Source organism: Erythrolamprus reginae, chromosome 6 (assembly GCF_031021105.1).
Source record: "Erythrolamprus reginae isolate rEryReg1 chromosome 6, rEryReg1.hap1, whole genome shotgun sequence".
NCBI classification, from domain to species: domain Eukaryota; kingdom Metazoa; phylum Chordata; class Lepidosauria; order Squamata; family Dipsadidae; genus Erythrolamprus; species Erythrolamprus reginae.
Genome location: NC_091955.1, coordinates 90938985 through 90965949, shown reverse-complemented (window position 1 = coordinate 90965949; position 26965 = coordinate 90938985). Strand labels below are relative to the sequence as shown.

General features: G+C 41.4%; 1 protein-coding gene across 1 annotated transcript in view; it reads right to left on the bottom strand.

The window, feature by feature from the left end:
* Nucleotides 1-12098: 12098 nt before the first annotated feature.
* The window catches only part of ABCC9 (ATP binding cassette subfamily C member 9), a 69319-nt gene continuing 54452 nt past the window's right edge, over nt 12099-26965 (bottom strand). The window contains exons 30-36 of the mRNA XM_070754980.1: nt 23879-24083; nt 21584-21662; nt 19706-19814; nt 18687-18790; nt 16987-17120; nt 15046-15108; nt 12099-12631 (exon numbers count right to left, since the gene is read on the bottom strand). Coding sequence (XP_070611081.1) covers nt 12494-12631; nt 15046-15108; nt 16987-17120; nt 18687-18790; nt 19706-19814; nt 21584-21662; nt 23879-24083 — 832 coding nt within the window. The 3' untranslated portion in view covers nt 12099-12493. The remainder of the gene's footprint in view (nt 12632-15045; nt 15109-16986; nt 17121-18686; nt 18791-19705; nt 19815-21583; nt 21663-23878; nt 24084-26965) is intronic.

Sequence of the window (26965 nt, the reverse complement as noted above, 5' to 3'; positions counted from 1 at the left end):
TTTCTCAAATCCTGCAGGGAGGGGGAGAAAAACATACGTCTTAATCTTTTTCTTTCTCTTTTTTCTGCGGCAAGCTAAGGTTACAAAGCTAAGACGTAGATTCCAAAGAGATCATAGATTATTCCTACTTGAGAATACAGTGGTACCTCTACCTACAAACACCTCTACTTACGAACTTTTCTAGATAAGAACCGGGTGTTCAAGATTTTTTTGCCTCTTCTCAAGAACCATTTTCCACTTACAAACCCAAGCCTCCGAAACTGTAACCAGAAAAGGCAGGGAGAAGCCTCCATGGGGCCTCTCTAGGAATCTCCTGGGAGGAAACAGGGCCGGAAAAGGTGGGGAGAAGCCTCTGTTGGACCTCTCTACTCTCTATATTCTATTAACATAACACCAACACTATCTTCCTGTTCCGTCTGGGTCCCCCCAGACGCCAACACCAACCAAAAAGAGTATCCAGACACACTGGTAAAAAGCAAAGGCAGTTTATATAATTCAAAGCAAACACAGGTAACAAAAACTGTTCTTACAGACAGGAACACTATGAAGCTTCACAGAGGTTTCACGAAGGCCAGGCAATAAAACAGGATTCTTGCTGGCAAAAACAACGCTGGAGATAATAAAACCCACGCCTCCCCCAAGTCTTCCAGACTTCTAGGCCACAAGCCAAGATCAGAGACACCGAGAATCGAAGCAAGGTCACAGGACTCCCAATTGATAACTCTCCACAAGACTGTAAGGGCGGGCCTGCCTTTTCAACCCTGCTGAGGAGCACCACACCCAAACCCAGCTGTTGCCAATTCAGGGATGGAAATACCTTTCTAATTGGCCCCGTCTTTGAGCTGCTCGTCGCTGCCTCATGTCTATTATAGCCTGTGCGTCTTCATCCAATGAATCCAGGCTACTAGCTGGGGAGAGCCCCCCCCCCGGGGGGGGTCTCAGGCTGCTCTCCCTCCTCCTCTTCCTGATGTTCCTCTCCCCCATCTGCCTGGTCCTCCCCCTCCTGTTCACTGTCCTCCTCCTCTGGGCATGGATCCGGCAGAGATCCAGCCGGTCCCTGAGGAGCCTCAGGCTGAATCACAACACCTCCTAGACGACACTAACCACAATCATAGACCAACCACAGACTAATCACCCAACCAACCAACAATAAACTAACGACACCTATGGAAAGGTACGGTACATTACAGTATATACATTTCTTAACCAATCAGGTCGTAGCACTTTCTGCTGATCCACTGTGACTCAGCATTCCTTTTAATTTACACTGATTACATTCTACTCCATTGTAACTGAAACTATAACCAGAAAAGGCAGGGAGAAGCCTCCATGGGGCCTCTCTAGGAATCTCCTGGGAGGAAACAGGGCCAGAAAAGGCAGAGAGAAGCCTCTGTTGGACCTCTCTAGGAATCTCCCCAGAGGAAACAAAGCCTCCACCCTCCCTGTGGTTTCCCCAATCACACGCATTGTTTGCTTTTACATTGATTCCTTGATGACTCGTGTGGAATTGAAATTTGGCAAAGGTTATAAAATAGTTTATAACATAAACCTGGTATTAAATATGAGCCAGCAGTGTGTCGCAGCAGCCCAAAAAGCGAATTCGGTCCTAAATTGCCTTATCAGTGGCTGAATGTCTCACATTAAGTGGGTATTATTTATATATACAAAACGTCCCTGTCCTGACCATTGAAAAACGTGAAATAAATGCAAGTATTAATAAAACATTTTATGTCTGTTGTACTGAGGAATATCTTTTTTTAAAAAAAAAAAAAACCACTCCACGTTGGCAATATTACAAACGCTTCTTAGAATTAAATGGGATTTAATTGGAGATGGGGCTTAGCCTTAGAACCTGGGAAGGGTGAGAGAGAGAGCTTGCTTCAGTGATACTCCTGAAACAGAGCACGAGTTCTTTTTCCCAGCCCGTCCCAAGTGCCTTGCTTTAATTCCTTAATTTATTACGGCAGCTCTAACACAGATCTGAGAGATTATTCCAGTCTCTCTCTCTCTCTCTCCCTCTCCCTCCCTCCCTCTCCCTCCCTCCCTCCCTCTCTCTCTCTCTGTCATCAGAGTTGCATTCAGAAGCTTAGAAACAACAATATCAGGAACTGGAGATGCTTCAGAATGAAGACAATACTGCAGCAATTCTTGAGAAGACTTTCACTTCTTCTTTGTAGCTAAAACTATACTCTCTATATTCTATTAACATAACACCAACACTACTTCCTAGACGACACTAACCACAATCATAGACCAACCACAGACTAACCACCCAACCAACCAACAATAAACTAACGACACCTATGGAAAGGTACATTACAGTATATACATTTCTCAACCAATCAGGTCGTAGCACTTTCTGCTGATCCACTGTGACTCAGCATTCCTTTTAATTTACACTGATTACATTCTACTCCATTGTAACTGGAATATTACCTCAGGTACTAATCCTGACGTGTTTGTGTGTTTTGTATGCCTGCATGCACATGTATAATAATAATGATAATGATTATAATTATAATTATATTATTACTACAATAACAACAACAACAACAACAACAACAGAGTTCAAGGGACCTTGGAGGTCTTCTAGTATGTATGTATGTATGTATGTATGTATGTATGTATGTATGTATGTATGTAAATATACATACACACACAAACACACAGAGCGAAAAGAATTTTGAGCTCTACTGTAGCAACTGGACAAGACCTGCAAAAACATGATATTGAGAGGTAGAACCTAAATAAACATAGAAACATAGAAGTCTGATGGCAGAAAAAGACCTCATGGTCCATCTATTCTGCCCTTATACTATTTCCTGTATTTTATCTTAGGATGGATATATGTTTATCCCAGGCATGTTTAAATTCAGTTACTGTGGATTTATCTACCACGTCTGCTGGAAGTTTGTTCCAAGGATCTACTGCTCGGACATAGAATAATAATAGCTTTGAAAGGGACCTTGGAGGTCTTCTAGCCCATCCCCTCTGGTGAAGGGAAGAACTGTTTGGAAGAGCAACTACGGCTTGCAAAGCTCTATTAACTTGCTGAAGCTGGGGTCAAAGGGCTCCTTTCTGGCTTTGTTTTTTTACATTAACAAAATAAGATAATAATATGACTTTCTGGGGGGTTTTCTTTTGAAGACCTTTCACTTTTCATCCAAGAAGCTTCTTCTGGAAGGATAGAAAAAGGATAATAAGACAGAAGGACAGGGACGGTGGACACAATAATACGCTCATGCACGCCCCTTAAGTTGAATCTCTCCTTGGTCAGCTTCCATCCATTATTCCTCGTCTGGCCTTCCGGTGCTTTGGAAAACATCCTGACCCCCTCCTCTCTGTGGCAGCCCCTCAAATATTGGAACACTGCCATCATGTCTCCCCTGGTCCTTCTCTTCGCCAGAGTGGCCATGCCCACTCACTTTTGTGAGCCGCCCCGAGTCTACGGAGAGGGGCGGCATACAAATTTAATTAATAAATTTAATAAATAAATATAAACCTGGTTGTTCTCTTCTGCACTTTCTCCAGAGTTTCAATCTCCTTTTTGTAGTGTGGCGACCAAAACTGGATGCAGTAACCCAGGTGTGGTTTAACTAAGGTTAAGGTTTTGGGGATTTGGGGAAGAAACTACAGAGTCAGGTAGTGTATTCCAGAAATCCACAACTCTGTTAACTGAAGTCGTATTTCCTGCACCGTTTCGTGCTGTTTACGTTAAGTTTGTATCTTTTGTGTATCTGGTGTATTGTTGTGGTTGAAGCTGAGGTACCCGTTCCTCCTGTCACCTGTAATCCTTCTCATAATAATAATAATAATAATAATAATAATAATAATAATAATAACAACAACAACAACAACAACAACAACAACAACAGAGTTGGAAGGGACCTTGGAAGTCTTCTAGTCCAACTCCCTGCTTAGGCAGGAAACCCTACACTACTTTAGACAGATGGTTATTCAACATCTGCTTAAAAACTTCCAGTGTTGGGGCATTCACAACTTCTGGAGGCAGGCTGTTCCACTGATCAACCTTCAGGAAATTTCTCCTTAGTTCTAAATTACTTCCCTCCTTGTTTAGTTTCGACCCATTGCTTCTTGTTCTATTATCAGGTGCTTTGGAGAATAGCCTGACTCCCTCTTCTTTGAGGCAACCCCTGAGATATTGGAACACTGCTATCATGTCTCCCTTGGTCCTTCTTTTCATTAAACTAGCCATGCCCAGTTCCTGCAACCATTCTTTATATATTTTAGCCTCCAGTCCCCCAATCATCTTTGCCGCTCTTCTCTGTACTCTTTCTAGAGTCTCTACATCCTTTTTGCATGGTGGCAACCAAAATTGAATGCAGTATTCCAAGTGTGGCTTTAACAAGGCCTTATAAAGTGGTATTAACACTTCAGGTCAGTTTGACTTAAGACATGCCTAGTTCCTGCAACCGTTCATCCTGTAAGTTAGCCTCCGGATCTTTCACCCTCTTTGTTGCTCTTCTCCAAAGTCCAAAAAAGGAAACTTACCAAGCGACGCTGCAAAGCCTGCAGTCAGCTGGGCCAACTTTTGCGCGCTGCCATGGGCGCAGGGAGATCCGCCGGGATGCGCAAGGCGAGGAAGGAGACACGCGCGCTGGAGACCACCTCTTGGCTCCCAACCCGGACCGGCTTCTTTTCCGAGAGATGGAAGACTCAGTCCTTTGTCCCAAAAGGGCGGTGGAAACGCGCAGGTCCCGGGAGTGTGGGGGTCGCCAAACGGCTCCTCCTGTCCCGCTTTGGGACGCCTGGCTGGGCGCGCAAAGCGAGGCAGCGGGGCGCGCGAAGGGTCCCCTACGGCTGCCGCTTTGGCCGAGCGAGGTCGCTTCCCGTTTTGCGCAGGGAACTTTTCTGCATTTTCTTGAGATCTGGGGATGGGAAGAAGGGGGAAGGCAGAGGGAGACTGGCCGGGGTCCAAAACTCAACTGACGCCACGAAAAAAAGGCGAGGAGATGGGGAGGGGGCGAGCTCCAGAAGGAGAAAGAGATCCAGGAAGCCTTGGGTGAGAATTCACCTCCAGGAAACTCCAAGGAATCAGCACTTGGGTTTTAAAAGAAAAAGCCACTTGGTAGACTTAGTGGCGGTTTCTCTTAGGAGATGGAGAAGCTGGTTCTGAAAAGTTTGCAGCGGTTAATCCAGCTGTGTTCTGCAGAGGTGGTGCACGTTTATCTTAGTGGCCTTAGCTGGGTTCGAAGGTTTAAAGGAGGCTGGATTCATGCAATATATACCGACCTTTAAAATTATCTGATTTTAGGATGGAATGGAAATCTTCAGTGTTATCTGATCGTTTGATCACTTTTTGTTCTAAAAAAATTTTTTTTTAAGGAATATTAGGTTTCAAATTTTGATTTGTTGGTTTATAGTTCACTCTATTGCCCGAACCTTTTTAAAACTGCCAAACAATTTAATTTAATTTAATGTATTACATTTATTTATTTATTAGATTTGTATGCCGCCTCCCTCCGAAGACTAGGGGCGGCTCACAGGATGCGATATAAAGCAATGCATATTTATATTTATATTTATATTTATATTTATATTTATATTTATATTTATATTTATATTTATATTTATATTTATATTTATATTTATATTTATATTTATATTTATATTTATATTTATATTTATATTTATATTTATATTTATATTATTTATATTATTTATATTATTTATATTTATATTTATATTTATATTATTTATATTTATATTATTTATATTTATATTGGATTTGTATGCCGCCCCTCTCCGAGGACTCGGGGCGGCTACAAAACAAATCTAATTAGTTAAAAAAACTACAAAACTAAAAACCCAGTATATTAAAATCAATCAACCAATTCAATCACAGCCATACGTCATATTTATTGGTCAGGGGGTCCAAATCTAGTTGCCCCAGGCCTGGCGACATTTATAAGCCACCCAACTCCTTTCGGACACTGGGCGGCGAACAAGCAATGTAAACAGTATAAAACAAGCAATATAAATAGTATAAAACAGTATAACAATATAAAATCCCTCAATATTCCTTCAATAAACACGTTCACTCCTTCTGGCCCGAGCTGAATGGCATTGCTCCACGGCCAGGTTTTTAAGGCCTTTCGGAAGGCCAGGAAGGTGGGGATGGTACGAATCTCCAGGGGCAACTGGTTCCAGAAAGACAGAGCCACCACAGAGAAGGCCCTCCCCTGCGGTCTTGCCAGTCGGCATTGTTTGGCTAATGGGGCCCAGAGAAGGCCAACCCTGTGGGCCCTAATCGGTCACTAGGGGGGTATGAGGTGTTGTGTTATTAAGGGTGTTGTGTGAATGCTGGTCTTTTTTTCCCGAGCGTTATGGTAACCATCATGGTTACCTTATACTTTAGTGTCTGATGTGGAGTTGGGTTTACTGAACAGACCACGATTGAGTTAACGTTACATTACCAACCCTCAAAACGGATGATTGAAAAATCTGTAAGAGAAACCCTCTCCAACTTCTGGAAAAACTTGACTTTCTCAAAGTAACCCACATAACAAATCAAGCAACAATATGCATCACTTTCAACTTATTACAGTTGGAAAGTTAGCAAAATATTTTGGTATACCCTTGATCTAATTTTTTTTTACAATTATTGTTATTATTTTTTGCTCCTTGCCTGCTGAACACATCCTGAAAAATGATGCGTCAGAGACAGAAGTATACGTGCCAGACATCACTGGAAAATAAAACAAAGCTAATCAGTAGTTAGTAAAAGTTTGGTATTTTCCCACTGCCTGGAATAGATGAAGAATTTTAATTCTGGCACTCTGCATCTTCTAATGGAAATTTACATCTCTGAAAATTCTATCTATCTGTCTGTCTGTCTGTCTAACTAACTAACTAACTAACTAACTAACTAACTAACTAACTAACTAACTAACTAACTGTCTATCAACTGTATCATTTATCATATGCAAAAGAAAATCTCACTTGTTTTATGTTAAATTCCAATGTTTACTCTTCCTGGTAGAAATTGTAATAGTTTGGGAGATGGGGCAGAAGGATAATAATAATAATAATAATAATAATAATAATAATAATAATAATAATAATAATAATAATTTATTATTAGATTTACATGATGATATATGAGTAGATAGCTAGATAATAGCTATCTATCTAGAGATAGAGATAAACGATAGGATAGAAACATAGATATAGATAGATGAGAGAGATCAATTATATAGCTAGATGATAGAAAGATATAGGTAGATAAGAGAAAGAGAGTGAGAAAGAGTAATCAATGATATAGATGGAGGATAGAAAGATAGTTATAGATAAATGAGAGAAAAAGAGAAAGAGAGATCAATGATATAGATAGATGATACAAAGATGGATATAGATAAATGATAGATAGATAGATAGATAGATAGATAGATAGATAGATAGATAGATAGATAGATATATAGATAGATAGATAGATAGATTAGAGAGATAGAGAGATAGGGATGATAGGTGATTGATAGATGATAGTTAATAGATGTTTGATAGATAGAGAGAGAGAGAAAAAAAAAGAGAGAGAATTATAAATAGAGATAGATGATGGATGGATGGAAAGATATATATATGTATATATAGAGAGAGAAGGATGGCTAGATGATAGAATAACTTTATTGTCCCATGGAATATATACTAATCTGGGTACCTTAAAATGAAGTGAGAAAATGAGCTGTGGTTTGTCTTCCCCATGATTGAAGAAGGTGTCACAGCATGGATCCTACAGATGTCATGGCTTACAACCACTAGCTCTATATATATGTTACTTTCTACCCTAAAATGACTCTATGGCTTAGATCTGAATTTTGCATCCATGGAGCCTCCACACGGGTCCCATAGATATGTCAAATACCTCTCATGCTTCGGTCCGGTCTTCACAAGACCCTTTTATTAAGCCATCTATTATGGCTTACTGGCTGTTTCCTGATTTGGATCTTGACTGAGGGCTAATCCTATCGTTTGTTCGGATGTTGCTGCAGGGAATTTCAAAAGATCCTGCCTTGAATGGGTTTCTGCCTGAACGCTTGTGGCTTTGGTTATGAATAGAGCTATCTATCTCTTTTCTCTCTTCAGTGCTGGCACCTGCTGTGGGCTATTAAGAAATAGCTGCTTTCTCCCTCCAAGAACATGTTTCTCCATTTCCCAATTGAGGGAAATACAATAGTCTGCCTTTTTTTAATATTTCCTAAAAATATGGCCTTCTTCTGCTGTGGTTAGCTCTGGCCCAGCTCCTGTCCCAAGGAATGTGCAGGTGGATGTGGGAGCCTGTTTTGCTCCCGATGGAATCTGCCGACGAAGCCTCCTCTGACCAAGGAAGCGTGAGTGACAGGGAAGAGGGGAGTTTGGCAGACAGCCCAGGAGGAGATCAATCATCTGTATCATCCCTGGATTCTGAATAAGAATTAATGACACATCCACACATGCGTAGAGTGATGCATAGGAGACAACAACTGAAGGATTATTACAAGAGAAAATGAGGCCACCTGTGGTTGGGTGGGGCTGCTGTAATTAGTGCTACAGATAAAAGTGCAGCCTGGTGTTTTAGCCTCATGGCAGTTTATCTGATTCATTGTTTCATCAAGATCGTGGTTTTTGTGTTGTTCAAGATTGTGTATGGACTCTCTGGACTTTAGAATTGGACTCAATTTCCCAGTTATTGGGTGAGCAATTGGACTGCATTTAACCTGTGCCTTGTGTGTACCAGAAAATCCCTTTGACATTTAAAAAGGGAGCTGTTTCTGTTTTTCTGTTTATAAAAACTTTTGGGTTTTCCTTTTATCGTGTGGTGTGTGTCTTCCTGGACTAATTACCCTGTAATTACGGGTGGTTGAAACACGCCGGCAGAACATCTTCTAGGACTTTCTAACTTTCTACAGCAGTGTTTCCCAACCTTGGCAACTTGAAGATACCTGGACTTCAACTCCCAGAATTCCCCAGCCAGCATTCGCTGGCTGGGGAATTCTGGGAGTTGAAGTCCAAATATCTTCAAGTTGCCATGGTTGGAAAACACTGTTCTACAGTATCCAACCTTCTGTTCTGCCAGTTGCATAAGATCTCATTTTATTTTTTCCTTCTTTCTTAGTGCTTAGGAGATAGAGAGGGAGCGAGAGGCAGGGCTGTCTTTCCCCTTTGGATCTCAACCAAGCCTCACTTGACCCATCCTGTGGTTACCAGCCATAGTTGGAAAGATAAATATGTCAGCCAAGAATTTGCCTTGAGACGTTGCTCCTTCGGTCTTCCGCGGACTCAGACTAAGCTCTGCAGCTGTTTTCAGTCTGTTGTCGGTTTAAGGAATGAGCCAGGCAAGATGGATCGGTCAGCTTGGAGCAAGCCCTGTTTTTAAAACTTAAGGAAGGAAGTTGGTATTTTCCCAAAGGAACAGCAAAAATGTGGCTGCTTTCGCTTCATCTCAAAGGAGCAGCTTTCTTACATTGAAAACGTTGAAAATAAACAAAAAAACAGAAACATTTTTATTAGGAATAATAGATCACAAAATGGAACAAAAAATTACTATTTAATGCTGCGTGCATTAACTGCAGCTAGAATCCTAATAGCGCAAAATTGGAAATACAGGGATACCTCGTCTTACAAACGCCTCATCATACAAACTTTTTGAGATACAAACCTGGGGTTTAAGATTTTTTTGCCTCTTCTTACAAACTATTTTCACCTTACAAACCCACCGCCACCACTGTGATGCACCGCCTCCGGACTTCCATTGCCAGCAAAGCACCCATTTTTGCGCTGCTGGGATTCCCCTGAGCTCCCCTCCATGGGAAACACAACCTCCAGACTTCTGTGTTTTGGTGATGTTGCATGGGAATACCAGCAGGGGAATACCAGCAGCGCAAAAACATGCGCTTCGCTGGCAACGGAAGTCTGGAGGTGGGGTTTCCAAGTGAGGGGAGCCTCAGTGAAAATGCAGCATCGCCAAAACACAGAAGTCCGGAGATGGGGTTTCTCATGGAGGGGAGCCTCAGGTGAATCCCAGCAGTGTAAAAACGGGTGCTTCGGCTGGCAAAAGGGGTGAATTTTGGGCTTGCACGCATTAATTGCTTTTCCATTGATTCCTATGGGAAATATTGTTTCGTCTTACAAACATTTCACCTTAAGAACCTCGTCCCAGAACCAATTAAGTTTGTAAGACAAGGTATCACTATATAATAAATTACCGGATGAACAAATATTGATTAAGAAAATAATGGATTCTGCAGAAGCAGAAAATGTGTTTAGGCTTGATATTTTTTTTGCTAATTATGGCAAAGACAAATGGTCAGAAAGACTATGTACTTGGTAATATTTGGATTGTTATTCTCACTTATGTGTATGTCTTTAGACTGTTTATCTGAATATGTTATTTCTCAAAGTAAACTTTAATTCAAGTTAGTGTATCTGTATGTGGCTGAGTAGTTATTCACAACTAATCTCAACCTAAACGTTTCTGTGTGTGCATAACCATGGTAAACAAGGATTACTCTGCTTATACATTAACACAGGTCCCTCCCAGTTCTGTGATTTTAAGTCCAGTTGCCTATTGGTATCTCTTAGACTAGAGGTAAGCAAAGTTGGCTCTTCTATATGTGGACTTCAACTCCCAGAATTCCTGAGCTAGCATGGATTGTCTCAGGAATTCTGGGAGTTGAAGTCCACAAGTCATAGAAGAGCCAACTTTGCCTACCCCTGTCTTAGACCATGCTACCTAATTGCCTTGGGTAACTCAGCACAAATATATTTCAGCCCAAATAAATCAAATAGTTTACCCTGTACTACTAAAATGGGAATCTCTTAATTTTGCATTAATCTGCAGTCTTGGGACCTTTACTCATTAAAGTCTCAGAGAAACCAGGACATCATCAGAGGAATGTCTCTAACTACACTCATGTCATTGTTCTCAATTAGAATGATCAACAATCAGGTTTTCCCAGTGTTGTGAATGGTCCACGTCCATCTCAGCTGGTCATGGTTTTCGATGACCAGGAGATAGAAGAATACTGGCATCGCAGGCCAGTGTTTTTGCCATCTGAGAGTGAGGAAGAGTTAGGGACTGAGGAACCACCAGAGACTCTAGAAGCCCCAGTGAGGGTATTGTCTGACTCAGAGGATGATGGAGACTTTGAGGACCCTCTCTTAGATGCTAGGGTCAGAAGAGTGACAGCCAGGCATGAATATCTCTCTAGAAGGGTTTCTAGATGTTGATTAGATCTATGGGATATTTAGCCACACCCTGTCAATACATATAGGACAGGCTGATGGGAGAAGAGGTGTGGCAAGCAACGTTCATCATGAAGATGGTGCCTCCAGAGACTGATTTCCTGGGTTTTGGTGCCGGCTTTTACAGAAGATTGTTAAGCTCTGAACAGTGAAAAAGTGAGATATACCAGACATCTCATTAGTGAAGATTTATGTCTTTAGCTGGCAGGCATCCCGGAGTGTAATCTATGCTTGGTAGACGGAATCACTGTCAACCTGAAATGCCTTAGAATTTAGAAACATAGAAGATTGAGGGCAGATAAATACCTCATCATGGTCCATCTAGTCTGTCCTTATATATTCCCTATATTTTATCTTAGGAGGGATAGATGTTCATCCCAGGCATGTTTAAATTCAGTTACTGTGGATTTACCAACCACGTCTGCTGGAAGTTTGTTCCAAGCATCTACGACTCTTTCAGTCAAATAATATTTTCTCATGTTGCTTCTGATCTTTTCCCCAACTAACCTCAGATTGTGCCCCCTTGTTCTTGGGCTCACTTTCCTATTAAAAACCCTTTAACATATTTAAATGTTTCTATCCTGTCCCCCCTTTCCCTTCTGTTCTCCAGATTGAGTTCATGAAGTTTTTCCTGATAAGTTTTATGCTTAAGACCTTCCACCATTTTTGTAGCCCCTCTTTGGACCCGTTCAATTTTATCAATATCTTTTTTATAAGTGAGGTCTCTGGAACTTTACTTATTGCTTGCTGGACTGTGTGTAATAATAATCCTTTTGCTTCGATCGAATGTTTCCAGCGTGTGTGGGTTTGCTTTCTAATTATTGATCCGACCAGACAGAATACCCAGATGGTCTCAATTCCTTTATTTCTTTTTTCTCTTCCAGGAAAAAAAAGTAGTATTCAAACATTTTTCTCCTTTGTCTAGGAATCCTGTTATTGATAAGTTCTTTGGTTTGCCAATTTGGAGACCCTTTTAAGAAGCTTTTTCTTGAGATACAAAATGCTCAGCGTGATCCTAACAAGATCCTGTCGAATAAACGTGCCAAAGGGTACATCTACCCTTTAGGGAAGAATTTGTTGCTTTGAGGCTTAACATCATATGCTTGAGTTTTACAAAAATTACAGATGGAAAAAAATACAGTGATAATACATTATATATAAAAGGTAGAGGAGGGGCGGATCTCTGTGCTCTCTCACGCTCTCTCTTTTTAAAAAATCAGCATTGGGGAAAAAAGTCGGTAAGGTGGCTTTTTCAGTTATCAGCCCGAACAAAAGAGGCGAAGATGCTGTCTTCTTGAGCCAGCAGGTTCTCAGGTGTGTCGTTTTCCAAAATGACCCCTCGCTTCATTACAATGACCACGTCTGCAGTCAGGATAGTGTGGACTCGATGCTGCAGTGGGAAAAAAAAAGTGTTATTTGGTTTTTCCTGGTTTGAGGCAGGCAAGTCAGGGAAGAGACATTAGGAGGTCAATGGATATCTGCTTTATTCTTTTTTATTTATTTACTAACTTTTTATTCCACCTTTATTGTTTGATAAGTAACTCAAGGCACCAAACTTTCCACAATAGTCCCTGTCAGGTGAATTGGGCTGAGAGTAATAATAATAATAATAATAATAATAATAATAATAATAATAACCACAACAACAACAACAACAACGAGTTGGAAGGGACCTTGGAGGTCTTCTAGTCCAACCCCCTGCTTAGGCAGGAAACCCTACACTACTTCAGACAGATGGTTATCCAACATCTGCTTAAAAACTTCCAGTGTTGGAGCATTCACAACTTCTGGAGGCCAGCTGTTCCACTGATCAATTGTTCTAACTGTCAGGAAACTTGTCCTTAATTCTAAGTTGCTTCTCTCCTTGATTAGTTTCCACGCATTGCTTCTTGTCCTACCCTCAGGTGCTTTGGAGAATAGCTTCACTCTCTCGTCTTTGTGGCAACCCCTGAGATATTGGCATTATTATTGTTGTTGTTGTTGTTGTTGTTGTTGTTGTTGTTATTATTATTATTATTATTATTATTATTATTATTATTATTATTATTAGATTTGTATGCCGCCCCTCTCTGAAGACTCGGGGCGGCTCACAACATAACAGCAATACAATATAAATATAAATCTAATATTAAAAATTTAAAAACTAATTAAAAATACATCATTATAAAAAAACTTATCTGCTGCACAATCATACACACGCAGTCCTGAATTGTTCAAGGGTTTTGGGGAAGAGTAAATCAAGAACACAGTTTGGTATGGTACAGTTTGCAATATATTGCCTTGGCAAAGTTAGAAAAACCCAGAAAAGCCAGCCCAAGAATAATCTCCTGGGACTCAAAGGAGCAGAAAGACGAGAAAACAGCAGTACCAGAGAGCCAGAAATCTAGCCGGAATCCTGAGCTGGAGCAACTATTTGTTGGTCTTCACCAAAGTGGTGAAGATGCCGTCCTCTTTGAGGAGCAGATTGGCGGCTGAGTCACACTCAGCCACCACCCCATCCGAAAGGACTAAGACAAGGTGGGCGTTCAGGATGCTGGAGACTCGGTGCTGAAAGGAAAAGCAAGGGAAAGCAAAAAGACGAAGAGAGGAAATAACAGAAATTCCGAAAATAGGACACAGAAAAGAATTGTCCGATGGACAATAGAGAAAGCCAAACAGTGCAAGTGTAGAAACCGGGGGCCAGAACTATGGTGGTGTTGAGCCAGTTGACCAGTCGTCTACTTCAGATTCCCATCCCTCTGAGGCTCATTCACACATTCTCCTTATCCAGCTACCTGGTTGGTTTACTCCACTGGGGAAGCAGCCCGAGCAGTGAAATTGTTGGGCTGGACCTCTAGTTGGCCTAGTTTTAGAACCCTGTCGTAGCAGGATTAACTACCCGACTTTCCTTGGGCTCAGAAGCAGGATCGGGCCTCGTTAGACCTTGTAAGGAGGAGCATAGGAAATTCTTGGGCTGTAGGCTAGAGAATTAAGAGAACGTTCCGCAAGAAAGCTCTTTCCCTTCCTTCCTTCCTTCCTTCCTTCCATCATTCCTTCCTACCTACCTACCTACCATCTACCTACCTTCCGTCTTTCTTTCCTCCTTCCTTCCCTCCTTCCTTTCTTCCATCCCTTTCCCCTTCTCTATTGTCCCCTTCCTTCCTTCCTTCCTTCCTACCTACCTACCTACCTACCTTCCGTCTTTCCTTCCTCCCTCCCTTCCTCCCTCCTTCCTTTCTTTCATCTCTTTTCCCTTTTGTCTCCTCCCTCACTCTCTCCTTCCTTCCTTCCTTCCTTCCTTCCCACTCTCCCTTCCTTTCCACTCCACTCCCTCTGTCTCTTTCCTCTCCTTCTCCCTCTCCATTCCACCCACTCCCTCTCTCCTCTCCTCTCCACCCTACTCCCTTCTCCCTCTTACCTCTCCTCCCTCCTTCTCCTCTCCTCCCTCTTCTACCCCTCCCTCTTCTTTCTTCTCCTTCTCCTCTCCAGCCCTGTCCTCTCCCCCATTCTTTCTTCCTCCTCCCCTCTCCTCTCCCCTCTTATCTTTTGAATCAATATAAAACCATCCTGAGAAAATGCTTTTATTTATTTTTTTGTCTATATTGATCTTTATGCTAGACTACTCTGCCAATATGATATTTTTGTGTACGCTACAAAGCTACTAAGATTTGAGTCTCCTGATTGGATTCTTCTAATATGCAGCTTGTGTACTGGCAGGAGTGATCACATATTTCTGTATTTGAGATGTCCTTAATTTTCTTCTAGAGAAGAAGTTCATCGTTTGATGAAGTAGGAAGAGAAGCCCTTGAGGAAACATCTACTTACAGCAATCGTCACGACTGTGCGATCCGCAAAGGCAGTCATTACAACTTTTTGTAAAATGTTTTCCTGGAAAAAATAAAAATAAAAAACAGGAGTCACCAAAAGATTATCTCTGGGATGCTTGAAAAAACTCATGTCATCAGGAGGAGGCGTCTTCTAGCTGTGAGAATGTTTTGGGACTAGGCCAAGTAAGTCACTATATGTGGAGGTCTGCATGATGTAGATTTACACAGCTGTCAAGGAGATGTTTACTCAAACCACTCATCCTGTTGCCTATCGAGATTCTCAGATATCCAGATCATGTCTCAGTGGTGCTTTTCCAAAAGGCAACTGGATTTCTGGGTTTTCTTCAAAGATGTTTCGCTTCTTATTTTATTTTATTTGTCAAACAAGTATAGTATTATAGTGTGTATTAACACAACATAAGTATAAAGTATAAGTACAAACAATGTCGGCTGGCATGACCTAGGGGAAGAGCCTTCTCTGTGGCGGCCCCGGCCCTCTGGAATCAGCTCCCCCCCCCCCGGAGATTTGCACTGCCCCCACCCTCCTCTCCTTCCAAAAGAGTTTAAAAACTCATCTTTGCCGCCAGGCTTGGGGTTTTTAGATCTTTCCCCCTGACCAATGGATGTTTTAAAGTATGATTGTTGAATGATTGGTTTGATAGGTTTTCTTTTAATTGAATTAAATGGCTGTTTTAATGTATTATTAATTGGATTCATATTATTGTTCTGTTTTTTGTACTTGCTGTGAGCCACCCCAACTTCACAGCATACAAATCCAATTAAATAAAATAATAAAACAATAAAACAATAAAACAATAAAACAATAAAACAGTAAAACAGTAAAACAGTAAAACAGTAAAACAGTAAAACAGTAAAACAGTAAAACAGTAAAACAGTAAAACAGTAAAACAGTAAAACAATAAAACAATAAAACAATAAACAATAAAACAATAAAACAATAAAACAATAAATAAATAAATTAGAGATAGAAAGGATAAAAGACAGTAGGACAGGAATGGTAGGCACGAAGGTCCACTTATGCACACCCCTTACAGACCTCTTAGAAAAGGGGAGAGGTCTATTGTAGATAATGGAAGGTTTTATGTTGTGTGAGTCTTATATTGTAATGAAAACTAATTTAATAAGGGGAGAGGTCTATTGTAGATAATGGAAGGTTTTATGTTGTGTGAGTCTTATATTGTAATGAAAACTAATTTAAAAATTAATTTTAAAAAATGATAATGTAAGGTTGAAGATTTTGGGATTGGGGGAAGAAACAACAGAGTCCGGTAGTGAATTCCAGGCATTGACCACTCTATTGCTGAAATCATTTTGGAGTGATTTACATTTAGTTTGTATCTATTGCATGTCTTGTGTTGTTCTTTTTTTCTTTTTTTCCCTTCTGGGCTCTGGGTATGATTTTCCTATCGCAGTAAATGAGATTGAATGTGTATAATTTTAGAAGAGCTGTGTGTGTGTGTGCGTACATACACATACAGTTTATATAGTAGATAATGTATATTTTTGTGTGCCTGTGTGTAATATGTATGTACACATATGGCCATATACGCATAGAATTAAATAGTATATTTTGGATGTTTAGTAATAGCTAAATAGATAGGGAAATTTTATCTCCTTGAGGCGAGGAGAAACCAGGCACCCTAACCCAAACCCTTGACGTGAGTGACGTCAGGTTGGCCAACTTTAAGCCACTCACATGATCTTTAAGACACCCCCCTTGGTCACATGATCATCAAGCCTCTCAAGCCTGGTCACATGGCTTGCAAGCCACACCCACAAAATAAGCCACACCCACAACGAGCCTGGGTGTCTTCTACAGTGTCTTACCAAAGGAATTCCTCCCCACTTTTTTTTTAAAAAGCTCGGTTGTCAAAGAAAATTGAGTCCTCAAGGGAGAGAAGAAGGCACGGCTACTTACTGTGGCCATATCGATGGAAGCGGTCGCTTCATCCATAATGAGGATGCTGCTCTTACGCACAAAAGCCCGGGCTAGACAGAAGAGCTGCCTCTGGCCAACGCTGAAGTTCTCACCACCTTCGGTTACAACAGCATCTGGGAATGAGAGAGATAGGATCAAATCAAGGTATCTTGAGGAATCATCTTACACTAATGCAGTGGTTCTCAACCTAGGGGATGGGACCCCTTTGGGGGGGGGGTGTCGAATGACCGTTTCACAGGGGTCGCCTAAGACAAAGTTCCCAGGGTGTTAGGAAATAAAGCTTCTATTCTAGCGCCTTGGAACATATTACAATCCGACCAATCAAGCGTTTTACAGTGGGGGTGTCCCTCTGACCTCCCTGCCAATCAGCTTAAAGCTCTGTTGGGAGAATTGGTGCTCAACTTATGGTTGGGGGACACCACAACACAAGGATCTGTATTAAGCGGTCTTGGCATCAGAACCACTGAGACTAACTTTCCCCTCTTGTGCCAGGGGAAGAGGCCTGCTATGGATCCATCGGCTAAGGACGGGGTCCTCAAGCTTTTTAAACCAGGGGGGAGGCAATTCACGATCCCTCAAACTGTTTGGAGGAGGGCGCTGGGCCTGCTGGGTGGGCGTGGCTAGGCGATCAATGTGACTTGGTGGGCGTGGCCAATTCAGCAGCCCATGAAACAATACGCACAAATTAAATGTTAATTTGTTGTGCTCCCAGGAGTGGAAAGCAGGTTAGTGAAGGAATGGGGCTGCCTTGTTGAGGCAGGTGAGGAACTTTTGTGTGTTTGTGTGCATGTGTGAAGGTGTCCCTTACTCTCTTTCTCTCTCTCTGGAGGCTGGGGAGGCCAAAAATGGGCCCTCAGCCTCCAGAAGGCAGGTGGGGACATTCTCGCCACTATTGGTGTAATGCATGCACAGCTCCGGATGATTGGCAGGCCCAGCAGGATTTTGCTTCTGTACATGTGTAGGAATCAAAATCTCACAAGGGGACACATATGCGCGGAAGATATTTTGGTGATTTTCTTGCTTCCGCGGATGCGCAGAAGCAAAAAAATTCACCAAAACATGATCTAAGTATTGCCCACAAGATCATATGCTGCAACGTCCTGCCTGTCAACGACTACTTCAGCTTCAACCACAACAACACAAGAGCACACAACAGATTCAAGCTCAATATTAACCACTCCAAACTTGACTGTAAAAAATACGACTTTAGTAATAGAGTTGTCGAAGTGTGGAACTCATTACCGGACTCCGTAGTATCATCCCCTAACCCCCAACATTTTACCCTTAGAGTGTCCATGGTTGACCTCTCCAGATTCCTAAGAGGTCAGTAAGGGGCGAGTACAAGTGCACTAGAGTGCCTTCCGTCCCCTGTCCTATAGTCTCTCCTATATCCCATATATCTTCTCTTCTATCCCTATATCTTTCTTCTATTATCTCATTGATTATTTTATCCTATTCTCTCTCTTCTATTCTTTCTCTAATTCTATTTCCTTGAAGGTGTCCTCTATTATCTTCATTGTGTATTATTGTCTATTGGACTAACTAACTAACTATCTAACTATCTATCTATCCAACTAACTAACTAACTAACTAACTAACTAACTAACTAACTAACTAACTAACTAACTAAACAAACAAACAAACAAACAAACAAACAAATAAATAAATAAAATACACACCTAGTCCACCTGGCAGGATTTTGACCATGTTCTTCAACTGAGCAATCTCCAAGGCTTCCCAAAGGGTATCATCTGTGCATTTGCATTCTGGATCCAGATTAAAACTAGGGGAGTGGGACAAAACAAAACAAAAAGTGGGTTGGACTAGATGACCTGCAAGGTCCCTTCCGACTCTGTTGATCTGTTATGTATCAGAAATCAAATGGACGTCTCAATTTTCTAGATTGAGACGTTGCTTCCGTCAATTCTGGATCCATTGAGTTCTAACATCTAGTAAGTGTTTTGACTCAGATAGTTACTGAAATAGAAAAATCAATTGTGTGTACAGGTAGTCTTCATAGAAACATAGAAAACATAGAAGATTGACGGCAGAAAAAGATTATCAGGAAAGACTTAATGATATAGGCTGGAGGGCAGAAGGGAAAGGGGGGGACATGATCAAAACATTTAAATATGTTAAAGAGTTAAATAAGGTTCAGGAGGGAAGTGTTTTTAACAGGAAAGTAAACACAAGAACAAGGGGACACAATCTGAGGTTAGTTGGGGAAAAGATCAGAAGCAACGTGAGAAAATATGGAAGAGTAGTAGATGCTTGGAACAAACTTCCAGCAGACGTGGTTGATACAGTAACTGAATTTAGACATGTCTGGAATAAACACATATCCATCCTAAGATAAAATACAGGAAATAGTATAAGGGCAGACTAGATGGACCATGAGGTCTTTCTCTGCCGTCAATCTTCTGTGTTTCTATGTTTATGTGATTAGCATCATGACAATGTCAGTCAGGACTCATGTGAATGGTTCATTTCTAGGCGCTGTTGCACAAAATTGAGTAAACTTTGCACCAGGTTTCGCCTGTGCCAGATGTTTCTCGAAAGCTTTCCATTTTTAGCAATCAGAGCTATAAAGCAACAGCATTCGAAAAGCACATGTAGAAAAGGATCTGATGAATTTTTGCCCTACCAAATTCCCGGATCCCCCAAAAGGAAGCTCATTTTCTGACCTACGAGGACTTACCGAATCGAACCGCTGAACAAGATAGGATCCTGGAGGATTATAGAGAGCCGGGAACGCAGCAGATCGAGAGGCAGCTTTGTGATGTCGATCCCATCAATGATAATCCTTCCTGTTTGAAATCGTTAGGAGCAAAACAAAAGAGATCAGCTGCCAAAAAACAAGCAGAACACACAGAAAAATCCAGAGAGATGGGGAGGAGGCCTGGAAGAAATCACTTGCATGTTCAAGGGGACCGTCAGAAATAAATAAATAAAAAACAAACATCCCCATAAGTATAGAAATTGCAAAATGTGCAATTAAATAAAGCCATGATATTTTAATCCTTTTGGAAATAATTTTCCCCAAATGCCATGGCTTAGTCTGTGCCCAACAACTGCAATTTATGGTATCGTGGAGAATATCAGGATGTCTATTTGAATCCCACTCATTTACAATCAGGGAAGGAAGAAAGGAAGGAAGGAAGGAAGGAAGGAAGGAGAGAGAGAGGAGGGGAGGGGGGGCAGGGGAGGGGAGGGGGAGGGGGAGGGGAGGGGAGGGAGGAAGGGGGAGGACAATGAAGGCTCCCACATAATCCTGAAAGAAGTTGCCCCGCTTTTTTATGTTGAGATCTTCCATAAGGAACCACCAAATGGAGTATTTTGAAATGACAAGCAAATTCAAAATATTATTATTATTATTATTATTATTATTATTATCTGGTGTGTTATGCTTCAGAATTTGGTCTGACGTCCAACTTCAAACTGACTGAATTCTGAAGCATAACACACCAGACATCCTGATTGTGGAGAAAAAGAAAGTATGGATCATCGACATCGCAATCCCATGGGACAGCGGAATTGAGGAGAAGCAGCTAGAGAAATTAGTGAAATTCGAAGATCTAAAAATTGAGCTGCAACGACTCTGGCATAAGCCAGTGAAATTGGTCCCAGTGGTACTTGGCACGCTGGGCACAGTGCCAAAGGATCTCAGCGGACATTTGAAAACCATCGGAATTGACAAAAATCTCCATCTGTCAATTGCAAAAGGCCGCTTTACTGGGATCGGCAAACATAATTCGCCGCTACATCACGCAGTTCTAGGTGCTTAGGAAGCGCCCAACTGGTGATGAAATACGGAATCCAGCATAGTGATCTCGTTTGCTGTGTTGCATAGACATAATAATAATTTATTAGATTTGTATGCCGCCCCTCTCCGCAGACACTCGGGGCGGCTCACAATAGCAATAGTAACAATATAACAATGTAACAAATCGAATAATTAAAAAACATCTAAAAACCCCGTCATTAAAACCATACAACACAAGCCTGCCATGCATAAAGCTATATAAGCCTGGGGGAGATATTATTATTATTATTATTATTATTATTATTATTATTATTATTATTATTATTATTATTTATTGGATTTGTATGCCGCCCCTCTCCACAGACTCGGGGCGGCTAACAACAATGATAAAAAAAACAACATGTAACAATCCAATTTAATAAAACAACTAAAAACCCTTATTATAAAAAACCAAACATACATACATACAAACATACCATACATAACTTGTAATGGCCTAGGGGAAGGAATATCCTAACTCCCCCATGCCTGGTGACAAAGGTGGGTCTTGAGTAATTTGTGAAAGACAAGGAGGGTGGGGGCCGTTCTAATCTCTGGGGGGAGTTGATTCCAGAGGGCCGGGGCTGCCACAGAGAAGGCTCTTCCCCTGGGGCCTGCCAAATGACATTGTTTGGTCGATGGGACCCGGAGAAGGCCAACTCAATTGGCCCATGCCTGGTGATACAGGTGGGTCTTAAGCCATTTACGAAAGACAATTTACAAAAGACAAAATGTTACACGCATCCTGAATTGCAATGGATTCAGAGAACTTACCATCAAATATGTCTACCATCCTGAAGAAAGCCAACGAAAGGGATGATTTCCCACTGCCAGTGCGACCACAAATCCCAACCTTAAAGATAAGATAAGGTTTATTGTGGGTTTTTTATATGTAGCAATTAATGGAGTAATTACCAACAGTTTAGTTATTGCTTAATTATAATGAAAAAATGATATGTTCTCCACAATAAGAGGTACCGTATTTTTCGGAGAATAAGATGCACCGGAGTATAAAAAGCACCTTAGTTTTGGGGGAGGAAAATGGGGTGTGTGTCTGCCTACCAGGTATTTATCTGGCTAGCCAACATCCATAATATGATCAGCTTCAGCCCATTATTTTATCCCCTGGTTGGGGCTGAAAAAAACATCTTTTTTGGAAGGAATAGCCTGCAAAATAAGCCTGCAAAGATTATCTATCTATCTATCTATCTATCTATCTATCTATCTATCTATCTATCTATCTATCTATCTATCTATCTATCATCTATCTATCTATCTATCTATCTATCTATCTATCTATCTATCTATCTATCAGATTTGTATGCCGCCCCTCTCTGTAGACTTGGGGCGGCTAACAACAATAATAAGACAATATAAACAAATCTAATATTTAAGTTAATTTAAAAACCCTAATTTAAGAAACCAATCATACATACTGACATACCATGCATAAATTTTATAAGCCTAGGGAGAAGGGAATGTCTCAATTCCCCCATGCCTGACGACAGAGGTGGGTTTTAAGGAGCTTACGAAAGGAAAGGAGGGTGGGGGCAACTCTGATATCTGGGGGGAGTTGGTTCCAGAGGGTCGGGGCCGCCCCAGAGAAGGCTCTTCCCCCGGGTCCCGCCAAACGACATTGTTTAGTCGATGGGACCCGGAGAAGGCCAACTCTGTGAGACCTAACTTTTTAGGAGGGAACAGCAATGAAAATAAGCCTGCAAAGACTTAGGGCTGGAAAAAAACTTTGGAGTAGCCATGAAAAAATCCTGATTTTTACAGATAGACAACTAGAGTCCACCCATTGCTAAAGTTTCTGTGAGCAAGAATAGTTTAGTTTGTTTTTGATACCCAAATCATCCTCAACAAAGGATCCAAATCATCTTCAACAATAGAGCCGGGGTGGCACAGTGGGCAGAGTGCAGTACTGCAGGCCACTAAAGCTGACTGCTAGATCTGTAGGTCAGCGGTTCAAATCTCATCACCGGCTCAAGGTTGACTCAGCCTTCCATCCTTCCAAGGTGGGTAAAATGAGGACACGGATTGTTGGGGACAATAGTCTGGATCTGTTAAAAAGTGCTATTGCTAACATGTTGTAAGCCGCCCTGAGTCTAAGAAGAAGGGCAGCATAAAAAATTGAATGATTTAATGTTGTTTGTATGTTGGTCTTGTTAGTAAAATAAAAAATATTTTTTTAAAATTGAATGAATAAACAAACAAACAAACAAACAAACAAATGACTAAAGTCCACCCATTGCTAAGGTTTCTGTCAGCAAGAATACCCTGTTTCCCCGATAGTATCGGGGGTTTCAGGGGGGTCGGCTAATATAAGCCGTACCCCGAAAGTAAGACATATGTCTTACTTTCGGGGAAACACGGGGGTATTGCCGGGGGGGGAGCCCGATGACGTCGCTTCCAAGCTCCCCGCGCGTCCCTTGCCTTCGCCTCGCCGCGGCGCCACCGCCTCTTCCCCGGCTTGGCAAAGCGAAGGACGGCGCTGGTCTGAAGCGAGCCGAGCGGGCGGCGGCTTGCAGCGAAGGCGCTCGTCCCAGCAACCGAGTCCTGCCGAGGCTCGGCTGCAAGCGGCCAGCGAGGCCGACCGGCTCCAAGGCGAGCAGCCGGAGCTGCGCCCTCCTTCGCCCGCCTCCTTTCCGGCAGGCATGTGGGGCTGCCCAACTGCGCAGAGCGGCTCCTCCCCTCCAGACACACACTTCCCCGACACGCGTCTGCGGCTCCACGCGTGCACGCCGCTTGGAGCCCTGAGGTTGAACTTGGAAAAGGGCTCACGAGGCTCCTGTCCCGTGGCTGCCCTTCTGGACTCTGGGGAGATGCCTTCGGGAACGCGACCCTTTCAATTTTTTTCCAATGTAAGACATACCCCGAAAGTAAGACGTAGTGGGGCTTTTGAGGGTAAAAAGAAAGTAAGACACTGTCTTACTTTCGGGGAAACACGGTAGTTTAGCTTCTTTTTGATACCAAATCACCTTCAACAATGGATCCTTCGTTTCCTCCCCACCCCCCACCCCCAGAAATCCCGTGAAAAAGTATAAAATTATTTTCAGATTGCCGAACCTTTTGGCCTGGCTTGATGTACGCTTTCACGTGCTTGAGAACGGGCTTCAGGTTATTCTCGTACCGGACGCAGAGGTTTTCGATCTTGATCTCCCCTTCCTGAGGCCAGTCCTTGGGCACTTGAGAAGTGTCTGAGGGAAAGATCAAAGCAGAAGCGTTCGGATTTTGGACGATCCGTTCCTTCCCACCTTTGCCCGTTTTAAAGCTAAATTTAATGTTACCCTTTATGGGTTTGAGATTTTAAGGTTTCCGATTGATGTTTTATTGATTTTAAGCCACCTAGAGTCATCTTTAGTTGAAACGAACAACGTATTAGTTTGAATGAATAAGTAAGAATGGAATGGAATAGAATAGAAGTGGAAATCAGAATAGAATAAAGAATGGAATAAAGAATAGAATAGAATAGAGTAGAGTAGACTAGAATAGAGTAGACTAGACTAGAATAGAATAGAATAGAATAGAAGTAGAAATCAGAATAGAATAAAATGGAATGGAATGGAATGGGAATGCAATAGAATAGAATAGAATAGAATATAGAATGGAATGGAATGGGAATGAAATGGAATAGGAATGGAATAGAATAGAATAAAGAATGGAATGGAATAGGAATAGGAATGGAATGGAATAGAATAGAATAAAGAATGGAATGGAATGGAATAAACAGAACAGAATAGAATAGAATAGAATAGAATAAAGAATGGAATGGAATGGAATGGAATAGGAATGGAATGGAATAAACAGAACAGAATAGAATAGAATAGAATAAAGAATGGAATGGAATGGAATGGAATAGGAATGGAATGGAATAAACAGAATAGAATAGAATAAAGAATGGAATGGAATGGAATGGGAATGGAACTGAACCGAACCAAACCGAACAGAACAGAATAGAAGTAGAAATCAGAATAGAATAAAGAATAGAATTGAATGGAATGGAATGGGAATGGAATAGGAATAGAAACAGAACAGAACAGAATGGAACAAAACAGAACGGAACAGAATAGAAGTAGAAATCAGAATAGAATAAAGAATAGGATGTGAGTTCAGGTGCCACCTTAGCCATGAGAGCTAGCTGGATAACTTTGGGCCAATCACCAGAAGACTGTGAGTTCTAATCCCCGCCTTAAACATGACAGCTGGATGGGTAATTTTGGGCCAGTCATTTGTACAGGGTTGTTGTTGTCATGTGTGTGTGTTTGTGGGGATAGGATGTGTGTTGGATATGTTTACCAGCCTGAGTGATTTGCCAATCTACTCCCAGTGAGGCATAAATAAAGAAGCAACCAAAATAAAGAAATTCCTCTGAAAAGGAGACAGTGTAAGACAAAAGGAACATCAATTAAGAAGAAACTTTGGATTTAGCCAAGCTGCATGGCCACATAAAGTGATTTTTTTTTTGTTTCTCCTTGGTTTACATCAGCTATGAGGAACACGGACCAAACAGAGCAACATCTGGAACGACAACATTCCCATTTTGTTTTGGAAGATGGCAATTTGTCACGGAGAGCAGTAGCAAAGCAAAGATTTATTTACTTTCAACAAGTTGGCTTGCTTTGAGGTCAAATCTCAAAGCAGGTTACTTGCAGCAGTGTCAAGATGCAAAGTAAACAAATCAGGATGCTTTGCAAACTTGTAGTATGACTCATCCCGGATTTCAGTCCTCTTCACGGCTGACCAAGGAGACCAGATCATGCTTTCTTTTTATTCCACAGCTGGCAAATGAAATCAAAGGAACGGCCAAAAAAATGGGGAATTAGATTGTAATTGCTTTTTATTATCGTTGACGCTGCCTGACTCCACAGCGCCTTTCAGCATTAAGAATTGTAAACCTAATCTTACCTAGCTTCTTCTCTAGAAATACTGATTGATTAACCAGAGCATGCAAAACATTCATCAGACCTATTCTAGAATACAGCTCACCTGTATGGAATCCACACTGCATATCAGGCATTAATACAATTGAAAGAGTCCAGAAATACTTCACAAGAAGAGCCCTTTGCTCCTCCACTCGAAATAGTGAGACTAGACTTTCAATCCTGGGCCTAGTCCCACCTTAGCCATGAAAGGCAGCTTGGTGGTTTTGGGCCAATCACCAGGATATTATATTAACATGCTCTGGTGCTAAGGAGTTAGACATTCTACTCCCCCTCCCCACCTGAAAAGAACTCTGTTCCAAATGCCAGTTGCTTTACACAATCTACATAAATTTTCAAGCTTTCATTTTCAAGCTCTAACTGTCAGTTTATCAAGCCTGATCACATAGTTTCATAGAAAAGCACAGGTATCCAGCTACTAGTTAGTCTATATTTGCAGACAAAAAGGAACTAGAGTCTAGGACAGGGCTGTCAAACTTCACCAGAAGAGCCCTTCACTCCTCCACTCAAAATAGAATACTCTATGAGACTAGACTTTCAATCCTGGGCCTAGAAAGTTTAGAACTAAGACGCCTTAAACAAGATCTAAGTATTGCCCACAAGATCATGTGCTGCAGCGTCCTACCTGTCAGCGACTACTTCAGCTTCAACCACAACAACACAAGAGCACACAACAGATTTAAACTTAATATTAACCGCTGCAAACTTGACTGTAAAAAATATGACTTCAGTAACCGAGTTGTCGAAGCGTGGAACTCATTACCGGACTCCATAGTGTCATCCCCAAACCCCCAACACTTTACCCTTAGATTATCTACGGTTGACCTATCCAGATTCCTAAGAGGTCAGTAAGGGGCGAGTAGAAGTGCACTAGAGTGCCTTCTGTCCCCTGTCCTATTGCTCTCCTATATCGCCTATACCTTTCTTCTATTCCTATATCTCTTCCTCTATTCTTTCATTGATATGTTCTATTATTATACCTTCTTTTCTATTATTTCTTAGATATATTTTACTATGAGTATCTCCTCTATAACCTTCATCATGTATTCATCATGTATTTACTATGTATATATACTCACTAAAACCCTCATTGTGTATTGGACAAAATAAATAAATAAAATAAATAAAATAAAGAAGAGTCCTTCACTCCTCCTCACGCAACAAATTATCCTATTCCTCCAGACTTCAAATACTACATCTAGAAAATTTACAA